This window comes from Saccostrea cucullata, unplaced genomic scaffold, assembly GCF_032062105.1.
Source record: "Saccostrea cucullata isolate Sc308-1 unplaced genomic scaffold, CSIRO_AGI_Scuc_v1 ctg6039, whole genome shotgun sequence".
Taxonomy (NCBI): domain Eukaryota; kingdom Metazoa; phylum Mollusca; class Bivalvia; order Ostreida; family Ostreidae; genus Saccostrea; species Saccostrea cuccullata.
This window is the reverse complement of record NW_026928744.1, coordinates 20,066-31,315: the sequence shown is the minus strand read 5'-3', so window position 1 is coordinate 31,315 and position 11,250 is coordinate 20,066. Positions and strand designations below refer to the sequence as shown.

Genomic DNA, 11,250 nt, shown 5'->3' with positions numbered 1-11,250 from the left:
GTCTTCCTGAGCATATGAAAAGATTCCAGAGGCACTAAAGAGTATCCCCAAATATCTATAAGAAGACACAGATTCCAACACCTGGTCAAACAGCTTAAATTCTTTTTTTTATCAAACGACCCCTTTATTAAGTATCAGAATTTTGATTTTTGTTACATTTACTTCCAGACACCAATCATTACAAACTGACTGTAATTTATGCAATTTAGATTGAAGACCTAGAACGGATTTCCTTACTTTGAACTAGTGCTCCTGACAAAACAGGAAAACGTTATATTTTTCTGATTAATTTAATGTGAAACTGAATATAGATGGCTTGAAATTTGGGAAAAGAAACTGAAGCTGTGGAACAGACAAATGGATTCAGTCACCTTCGTTTTAGTCGCATGCTCTTTCATTCTGGTTAATTATTTCGGAACTTGTGGTATGTATAAATGTTTTTGTTTCCTTTAAAATGTGTTTGAGTTAACTCATCTCTGTGTTTCATTGTTTCTTTGTTTAGTTCATTTGCCCATTGTGTCTGATCGGGACCGTAGAAATGTAGCTACAGAACTGTAGCTCTCTGCTTGAGGAAATTCGGATAGATAAAGCAGAGAGCTACAGATCCAAGCGTTATAAAAACCATCGATTAACGCCGACGATTTTTTTGTCGCTCACTACGGGTATTTTTTCTTGCATTTTATACTTCCCCAGCTTTGATATTAATTATAAGTGGTATTTAATAATTATTCATACATTTAACTTCCATTTACTTACCTCTAAACGCTAACAAATGGCTGTTTGTGGTTACGGACGTCAAAAGGGTACTCTTTTAAAATGAGATTACAAAACTATATACAGGACTGTTTTGGACCGTTAGAAGGTAAATAAAGTATTAAATATAAGAGCTAAATATATGAATTATTATACGATACAATTCTAAGAACCAGAGAAAGCTTTAACTACATAAAATAAATACATAAAGTAGCGACAAAAAAAATGAATGTAAGGATACAGGTGCATTTATAATTTTTCTCAAGATTTATTAATTAACAAAGGACCCAAACGGCTTTAGGGCAACAGAGTATAATATAACCCTCTGATATACATGTATACACTGAAGCTTAAAATAAAATAAATAGGATGATTTCCTATCATCAAATAAGTTTATCTTATATTCAGTATAAACTCAGGGAGTTTCTGAAGCTTTATTGCCTGACGTCACGGCGTCAGGCTGTATAAGGATTGATAATTGCTTGATCCGAAACTAATAGATCATACCCAGAGAGCTAGATTTTGTGCAAGCTGATTTACATTGGAAATCTTTTACCTGCATTTTATTTTAAAAGAAACATTTTTCAGGGAAATAATGATTTTACTGATGCAAAATAATGCAGTATTTACTTTGTTTACTCTGTTTGCATGAAACATATTATTCCATGTGATTTACCGTTTCAACGTGTCCGTGTATCTTTTTTTCTCCATTTCTATACTACTGGATCAGTCAATTTATATTCTACGAAAGGGGTGAATCGCTCTTTTCGCGCCAAAACGAGTAAGCGATATTCGCGCCTTTTCTTGGATTGTTCTATTGTATGAATGGGGATGCTAACTTCCATGGAATTAAATAAAGTGTTATTGTAACCTCCATCTTCTTATGATTCAGAAATTCTCTCTACAAATTTTATCTTATTCCTTAAAGCAATATATGAATCATATGTATCAGAATATGGACATGCAAAACAAAAGAAATGATTTCTCCAATTTGTTTCCCCTCTGTTGGTTTATTCCAAATTTTAATGGACTAGTCCAATCACCACAAACGATCGACGCAGTTCAACCAGATTCCAGACGATCTGACGAAAGAAATTACCTGTGCGAAATTTTGGATTTCTTTTCCACAAAGGCCTTAATGTTGGTTTTAACTATTTCGTTCTCAAAAAATTATAGTACCCACCTTTCAGAAAAAAAAGATCAATGAACACAAACTACTACTGTTTACTTCATTGGAGAAAATACTTTCCTACAACATATGTATTTAGTTATATCCATTCTCTAAAATGTTCACAATGAATGATTTGACAACAGATTTCAGAATAGATGTAGGTTTAAATTTAGATCCAGGGGTAGATCAATCTACTTGCACGGAAAAGTCAATTGCATCATCTCGGGTCTTTTCGTCAGAGGTCATAAAACAAACTCGAATATATCGACATCATCGGATGTTAAAAATTTCTACATTTCCTGTTCATAGTAAAAACGGAGTTAGAAGTCCCTTCTATAGTATATTTTAGATAATATCATTACATTGAAAAAAGTTAACTCCATATTCCACAGATAATAGGTCTATATACATCATCCATGCTTTCATTTCAAAGTTTGTGAAAAAAGGGGGGGGGGGGAGTCTCGTGGCGTATAAATTAACAATACATTTTTGGTCTTCTTCCCTAGATAAGGCCCGAGGAGTTGCGATTGGCAGAAAACCCACATACATTAACCATTCTGTTAACAACTCTTCAGAATGCAGCAAAGGCATCGTTCTTCTACAAGTTAAATAATTAAATTTTTTTTTCTCAAAAAAGTTTCTCAAATAAAAAGACATATTTCAAACACAAAAAAGTTTTGCTCAAAAGGTTTATCACTTCTCAGGCACGTAGCCAGGGGGGGCCAGGGGGGGGGGGGGCCTGCCCCCCCTTGAAAGAATTTGCAAACATTACCTTAACTATAGGAAATGTCCATTGAAAAGATGGTTGCCCCCCCCCCCCCCCCCCACTTTTAACCGCAGTGCATTCATAGCAAGGAAATATAGGAAAAAACTGGAAGTTAAAGGAAGTTTGCTGAAAAAAGTTGGCTACTATCCCCCCCCCCCCCCCCCCACACACACACGAAATAGGAATTTCGAGGTTGGGCAATAAAAATTTGCCGTTTTTTTTTTTTTTTTTTGCTTGTCGATGCTACGTGCCTGCTTCTCTTACAGATATTGATTGATTAAGTCAGGCAAGCACTAGTATACATCTTTCGTGAAAGACACCTAGGTAATTGACTCTCTTATTTATTGAATAGAATTTAATGTACATACATTCTATGTATATATAATTTATAATAATCTTTAATTTACGAGTCTTCCTGACTATTAAAATCTAAAATGTATTTTTGCAATATTAACCTAAAAAGAATTTAAACATATATTTTCTTTTTAATTTTGATTTTCTTTCGTTTATTTATATGTATTATGAGGGAAGCTAGACTTGGAACAAAATATCACTAGATTAATTCTGTCCTCATTTAACATTCTCTATAAAGATAAAAAAGATTTTATAGATAAAATGCTGGTACTGCATGTTAGTCAACAATTGCCAAAAGATCTCATCCTTCCTTGATTATAATTGTCAGAACTAAAAATAAATCAATTGTCAATAACCAGGATTATATTTTATATCTATATTTCTGTCTTCGTAAATCATAGTAAATCATGAATGACCGTAATGTTTTTCAAATTGGTATCTGCCCATTCTTGAATGCTCACGGGCATTTTTACAGAAAACGGATCTTGAAGCCCAATTTTTTCATAAAATCTTTGCCCTTTTCTTGATTTTCTTTTCTCGGAAAGAGACATGACCCTTCACATTCTTGCAGTTTTTATTGCAATTTACACGGGTTCATAGAAATGACATTGTCAGTGTTCTAAAGAAAAAAAAAATCATTTACTTGCTACAATTTTTATCTATTATGAATAAGTTTACATGTTACAAATAGGAATGCTTAACACTACTCGTGAAAAGCTATACATAATACGTCATGTTAGTTTTCACGCATCCTAATAACAGCATTAGGATACATGTACATGTTTATACATGTATACATATTCTGCATATGTTAAGGCTGGTATACACGATGAGATTTGTAGTATAATACAAGTATTATAAAACTTTCTTGTACTCACGATATTACATATCTTATAAGATTGTTAATAATTAAACTACGTATTCCAACGCGTTTTCCCCGCCATATTTCTCTCTCTGTCAAAATAATAAGAATAGAGGATGAGATAGCAGTGTCTATCATCGTACTATGCTCGATATATTCCACAAGTCCCCTTCCCCTTCCCATAAAACCACGAGTTTTTCAATGTTTTTTCTTGTAAAGTCGGTCATTATTATTTACGATGTACTTTTTTTTAAAGTAATGATAAAAATTGGACGACCCCTATTGTCGGGTACATTTCATTGGTTGAAAGTGTAAGGTAAGTTAAGACTTGTATTAGAAAATAGAGCATTGCTCTATTCTTAATACAGTTTTATAAGATTCAAAAAGTCTTATGATACACTGTATTAAGAGTGTATATACAATAAGATTTTGTATTATAAAACAATCTTATAATACAAATCTTACCGTGTATACCGGCCTTTTGAGATGATTGCAAGTGTACATTTACCACAACTTTTATAAAAGTAATTGGACGAAACTATTTTTTGGAGGCATTGGGATGTTTGAGGCTGTATTCCATTTTTATCCACTTAAGTTTCATTGTTTTTAGTTAGCAACAAAGGCAAATGAAATGATGATTAGAATTTTAAAAAACCCAGAAGAGATGTACAAAATTCTATGCATCATGGTGTGCGTTTTAGCGAGCCTTCTTTTTGTTTAATAATTTATAAGATTCTGTTGTTTTTTCTACCTTTTCAGATTCGACATGTTCTGTCTTGTGTAAGGAATGTGATTTATCTACCAATGAATGCGTCACATGTGTTGGGGGATGGTATGGTGACCAGTGCGTTAACGAATGTAACAGAAAATGTCTGTTGTTAACCGTCAATGGTGAAGCCGCCCGGCACTGTGACAGAAAAACAGGTAGATGTTCCGAATGCGAGGCAGGGAAGTATGGAGGAACTTGCGACATGGATTGTGGCCGCGGGTGTATATATGGCGATAAGGGGGGACAATGGGGGAGGCATTGTGACCGGGAATCAGGCGTTTGTTTCTTCGGATGCGATGTAAAAAGCGGGTACTATGGTATTCAGTGTGATAAAAATTGTAGCATCGGATGTGAAGAAAATTTCGCAGCGGCAATACGTCCTTGTAACCCAGACAACGGAGTCTGCTCACTGGGCTGTGAACCAGGATGGATTGGTAAAACCTGCCAAGAAGAATGTGGAATAAACTGTATGACCAAATATGATCATTTTTATAGAAAAGACATTCGGCATTGCAATAATATTACAGGGGCTTGTCAAAATGGATGCGACTCTGGATGGTTTGGAAGTAATTGCTATTGTGATAGAGAGGGTTATTTTTGTGATGAAACTGGATGTAGCAGCGAAAGTAATAAATGTAAAAACTGTTTGAATGGTTATTATGGCGAAGAATGTAAAACCAGGTGTCCCAATAACTGTGATAGAGAGGGATGTAACAGGCAAAGCGGGAAGTGTATCCATTGTGCAGACAATATGTTTCGAGAGACATGTTCATGCAGAGGACATTGCATGACCTCTGGGGACCTGGACGATGGCTGTGACGAGAGTGGTGTTTGTAACACGTGTCAATATGGATTCCATGGTCCCTTGTGCACTCTTAAATGTTCTTCAAATTGTGTCGGAGGACAGTGCGATAGAAATAGTGGAACTTGTGATCGCTGTAGTCCTGGATATTACGGAGAGCAATGTGACAAAAAGTGTTCAGACACTTGTGATGTTAACGGTTGCGATAAAGTCAGTGGATCTTGCCATGCATGTTTATCAGGATATTTTGGTTCATTTTGTGAAAACACATGCCCCCAAAACTGTTTATCTCAAAATTGCTCCAAAGATACAGGGGATTGCTTTGAATGTTTGGGTGATTGGACCGGTGATCGTTGTCAATGCAGAGGGAAATGTCTGAAAGAGAATCAATGTGACGCCAATGGGATTTGTATTAACTGTACTGACGGAACATTTGGGGAATTTTGTGATAAAGACTGTCCAGGGAACTGCAAAGGCGGATGTGTACGAAGTACAGGGAATTGCAATAAATGCCAGAAAGATTGGTATGGACAGCAATGTTACTGCACTGGCATGTGCGGAGACCGCGAATGTGAAGTTTCAACAGGTCTATGTCACGAATGTCAAAGTGGTTACCACGGTGAGAAGTGTACAGAGAGGTGCCCTCCAAACTGTGACGATTCTGGATGCAGTCGGGATGACAGTTCCTGTAATCATTGTAAGCCACAGTGGTTTGTAGAAAGAAAGCAATGTTCCTGCAGTGGTCATTGTAATGACCATGGTTGTAACACGGATTCCGGAATTTGCATAAACTGCGATCGCGGATGGTATGGGACAAAATGTAAACGTTCCTGTCCGATAAACTGTAATTCTAAAGGATGTGCGCGAGAGACAGGATTTTGCCATGAGTGCAAGGCTGGATTCTTTGGAAATAGATGTAAATGTACTGGTCATTGTGACTCTAACGGATGCGACATAGATGGTCGCTGTGTTGCTTGTGATGGTGGTTATTCTGGAGATCTTTGCTTAAATAGTTGTCCAAAGCATTGTGCTGGACTTAAGTGTTCACAAAATGGCTTTTGCAATGCATGTGAAGATGGATGGTTTGGGCAAAATTGTGAATGTTTTGGACATTGTATGGATAATTTATGTGAAAATAATGGCAAATGCAATAGTTGTAAGCTTAATTGGTACGGGCCAAACTGCAATATAAGTTGTCCAAAGCATTGTGCGAATGGTTGCAATTGGGACACTGGAAAATGTAATAAGTGCAAACCAGGGTGGTATGGTGAAACGTGCAATCAGGCCTGTCCTGAAAACTGTGCAAACGGGTGTCATCGAGAAAATGGAACATGTTTAGCCTGTAAGCCAAGCTGGTTTGGTGATACATGTGCGTGCGTAGGATATTGCGATAAAAATGGCTGTCTAGAAAATGGAATTTGTCAAAATTGTTCTATTGGTCGTTATGGTAAAAAGTGCTTAAGAAATTGTTCTGAAAATTGCTCTGAAAGAAATTGCGAAAGGAACAGCGGAAACTGCCTTGATTGTAAGAAGGACTGGTATGGTGATAAATGTACATGCAAAGGGCCATGTGGAAAAACTGGTTGCGACGCTTCTGGTACATGTTTAAAGTGTGCTAAAGGATTATTTGGAAAACACTGTAGCAAAAACTGTTCTTCTCCTTTTTGTGCCGTTTGTGACAGAAACAGTGGTATCTGCGAAGTTTGTGTATCAGGACGATACGGTAAAGATTGCGAGAAACCGTGTCGTGAAAATTGCAAAAAGTCCAGATGCAAGAAAACAAATGGACTTTGTGTAGACTGCATTCCAGGAAAATATGGGGAATTATGTGAAAAAAACTGCAGCTTAAACTGTCATGATGATTTGTCATGCCGTCGTAGTGATGGTCACTGTCAAAATGGCTGTAAACCAGGCTACGAACCACCGATTTGTTCCTCTGCCCTTACCCAGACTAAAATGCAGACGATGATCATAATAATAATAACTGTTTCTGTGATTGGGTTTATAACGTTGATTTGAAACGAAGCAAAAACTTAGCCCAGCTCCAAACAGAATGCCGATAACACCAAGTTGAAATTTTTGGGACATTTTTAAAATCATTGAATACAAAGAATATTGAGAATGTAATAATTCCGAAATTTCCGAAATTAATATAACGTATTAATTTTTCTGTATTTCATATCTTTATGTTTTAGAAGACTAGTCAACATGGTATTTTTTCAGCATTATAAATCCAGCTTCTGATCTTGACAATTGATTGAGTAATACTCACATATAGTACTTATAAAGGTCTAAGTACGAGTGTACATGGATGACAATTATAATGTGTTCTAAGTTAAAGTTTTCTGAGATACTAAGAAAGTTGAGCGTCTCGTTAGAAAATCCGTATGATAAGATATATAGAGGATATTCAATGTTTTGCAGTTGAATATGGAATTTATTTCACGAGTTAGACAAGGTTTTTGATATTTTCATGAGTGCGAAGCACGAGTGAAAATATAAAAAAAAAATTCTGTCTCACGAGTGAAATAAATTCCATATTCAACAACAAAACATTGAGTTTTCTGTTTATTACATTTTTAAAACAAAATCTTTGATTTTTCCTTTGACTCTGTCTTTTTGTAATACAGTTATAGGCTACATGACATCATAGTTGAGCGGTTGAGACGTCATAGCTAAGTGAGGTGAAAACACTGTAAACATGGATTTAGCAACATATTTTTGGTACTTTTTGACAGTTTTCTTCGCTGTCAGAATGGTTTATTTATTTCCATCTATCTTTTATTAGGTCAAGGAAGATTTATTTTACAACAATCTTCGTTATGGGAAGGGAAATCGAGAGTTTCCCCGCACTTCTGATATTTGTCACACTGTGACAGGATATCATTTTGATATCCTTTCACACTGTGACAGAATATCATTTTTATTCAATGAATAAATTACAGTATTTCACGGGTAAAAATGTAATAAATGATGATAAACTGTGTAACTGTGTTCATTTTTGAGTGCCATGGAGCTGATAATGAAAAAAACTACTTTAGACACTTCCCGTTTTTGTAATATAGTCATCCATGTACACTCGTTTTTGTAATCTTTCTTTTATTTCTTTTTTTTTTTTGTTATTGAATCAGTACAGTCATTTTATCATGCCTAGATTCTACTGATTACTTAACAAATCTAAGTGTCTATTTCCGAACTTATAAATGCGTGTGAATCACAAAAATAATATGGAGAGAGAGAGAGAGAGAGACAGACAGACAGAGTTTTATTTATAATTTTGTACATGTACAATCCTTGCATCGTAATATTTATCGTGAATATTTTTAAAATAGCTTTATTTGTATGCGTAAGTTCTAAATCAATATAGTTCAAAACATCACTACTACTAGTCATTTATGTAAAACTTTATTTTGTAAGCTCATAGCGTTTATAGTTTTGTGCATTTGATTCAAAGTACTGAAGGGATTTTTTCTTGACCCATTATTGTTTTTTTTTATTTCAAAAAAAAAAATTCTAGAACAATGTATTAATACAAGTGTAATTTTAACTGAACATTAAGAAAGTTCACTTTTCTCACGTTTGACTGTAGATTTTAGTTTGTCGTTTGAATGTGTGTGTGTGTGGTTTTTTTTTTTTTTTTTTTTTAATGCTTTATTTTTGATCATACTTACAAAAGTACACACACAAACACACCCTCACACACCACACACACTGTGTGTGTTTTTTATTATATCTCTTGTTTTTCACCATCAAACGACCAAACTACAATCATGCATGATTTGATTTTTCTTTAAAACAAAACTAATTGTATTTTTTTATTCATCCAAATATTATTTTGTATAAACTTTTTTATTTGCATTGTGATATTTTTTTTGCCTGTATATGACTACTCCTTTTAAGATACTGTAGACGTACATTTTTCCGCGTGGGATTAATTTCCGCTATGTACGCGAACACAATTTATTAATTTCATAAACACGGATTGAATAGAAATTCTGTTTCCGCGGAATTATGACCCTGTGGAATTACAGTACCTTTAATATGCTCTTTTATCAATGAAAAGAGCAGTCGTTTAGATCCAATAAATGCTTCAAAATCCCTTTTCATGTCGTCCTACAATCTGCGTTTTTGAATTTTAAACACGAGAGAGAATAGTAATTGTTGTACAGCAGACAGACAGGAAAAACAATATTGACACCATGTTAAAAATAAACACACTATCAGCCTGAGTTTTAGTTGAGGACAATAAACAAGGAAATAAATATGTTTATGTATTTGACTTTAAAAAAAAGAAGAGTTCTAGATTTGCCGCGATGACCCAGTTTCGGAAAATTCATGTACCGGTCAAGTAGAGAAGCCTTTCTCCCTAAAATCTTTCCCCTGGAAAACTGGCTCTAGAGTAGGAACCCCCCCCCCCCCGGAAAACTGGCTCTAGAGAAAGATTTCCCCTGCAGGAATCTCACTCTGCAGTCAATTTTCCGGGGGGAAATCCTACTCTGTTTAGTAGTTATAGAATGCGATTTCCCCCAGAACCAATTTCCCCCAATGAAATATCATTGCTCTACTTATTCTTGAGGAGGAATGGTTGGTACATTGCTACAAGTGTCCCTTCTTCAAAATGGTGTCTAGATGTACACATATTAACATACATGTACGTTTATGAAAAATGAGCATGGAAATTTTTAATCCGATTTTTATGGTTACAGTCAAACCAATTTTTAAAAATCAAATAAATTGATGAAACCTGAGAGAACTATGTTTCATCTGCGTCTGTCTGTCCGTCTGTCTGTCTAGCTGTCCTATATGTGTCGGTGTGTCCCAAATGGTTTTCCACACATTTTTTCTAACTGCTTGAAGACATTGAGCAGAACAAACATGGACCTCCAAAATATCAGAGGTGGAATCAGGTGCCATAGATGAGTGGGCATCCCCTGCCGACCGGTCACATCCACCGTGTGCTCCTTGTCATGATCGGAAAATAACGGCAAAATCCGTCGTCAATGCAGTGTATAAATAATGGACTACAATTAGAATAAGAATGGTCAGTCAACATTTGACTCGACGATAAATTGTATTTGCTGACAAGGTCAATGTATCGACCATAGAACATACGAAATGATGACTTAAAACGGGACTGCTAAAATTCTAATTTCATCAACTTGTTTGTCAATAATTTACCTCGTTTTAGAAATTGTTCATACATAGAGAATGCTCTTGCATATCGAATCAACTGAGATATATAAACTCTGTATGCAGGTGATGAAAGAATATTGCTGCATAAGTAAGGGAAGATGACGATAGAAAAGTATGTCATCACATTTATCATAGAGCTTAGTTGTTAGATTACCATTAACGTCATTTTCAAGTAAAATATCCAAATATGAAACAGATGTGACAGACTCTTTGGTATCCTTTATCTCAATCTCACTAGGATGTATCAACAAAAGAATGGAAATTACCATGGTTAATTGACAATATGTCATCGATGCATCTAAATGTCGAGTTGAAGGCCACAGCAAGTGTTTTCTTCTTTTCATGCATAAGATTTTGCACAAACTCTGCTTCATGTGAATAAAAGAGTACACATTGAGTCAATCTAATTTGATACCTGCCATATTTTCCTAAGAATTTTCAAAGTAGTAGTGAAAAGAGTAAAGAGTAGAATTGCATTTTAATACCCTTTTTAAAAAGCTTACGTTTAGTCATTGATACTTAGTTTTAATTTTGTCTCACAGTTTCCGTTATCAAATTTCTTCACATGTCGTTTTGAGCA

At 35.2% G+C, this 11,250-nt stretch overlaps 1 protein-coding gene across 1 annotated transcript; it reads left to right on the top strand.

The window, feature by feature from the left end:
- Positions 1 to 4,665: 4,665 nt before the first annotated feature.
- LOC134278621 (multiple epidermal growth factor-like domains protein 6) lies at positions 4,666 to 7,531 on the top strand (the record flags this gene model as incomplete). Its single annotated transcript, XM_062760921.1, has 1 exon — positions 4,666 to 7,531. A coding segment is annotated over one exon (2,831 nt), but the record flags the coding sequence as incomplete, so codon positions are not given.
- Between the last annotated feature and the right edge of the window lie 3,719 nt (positions 7,532 to 11,250).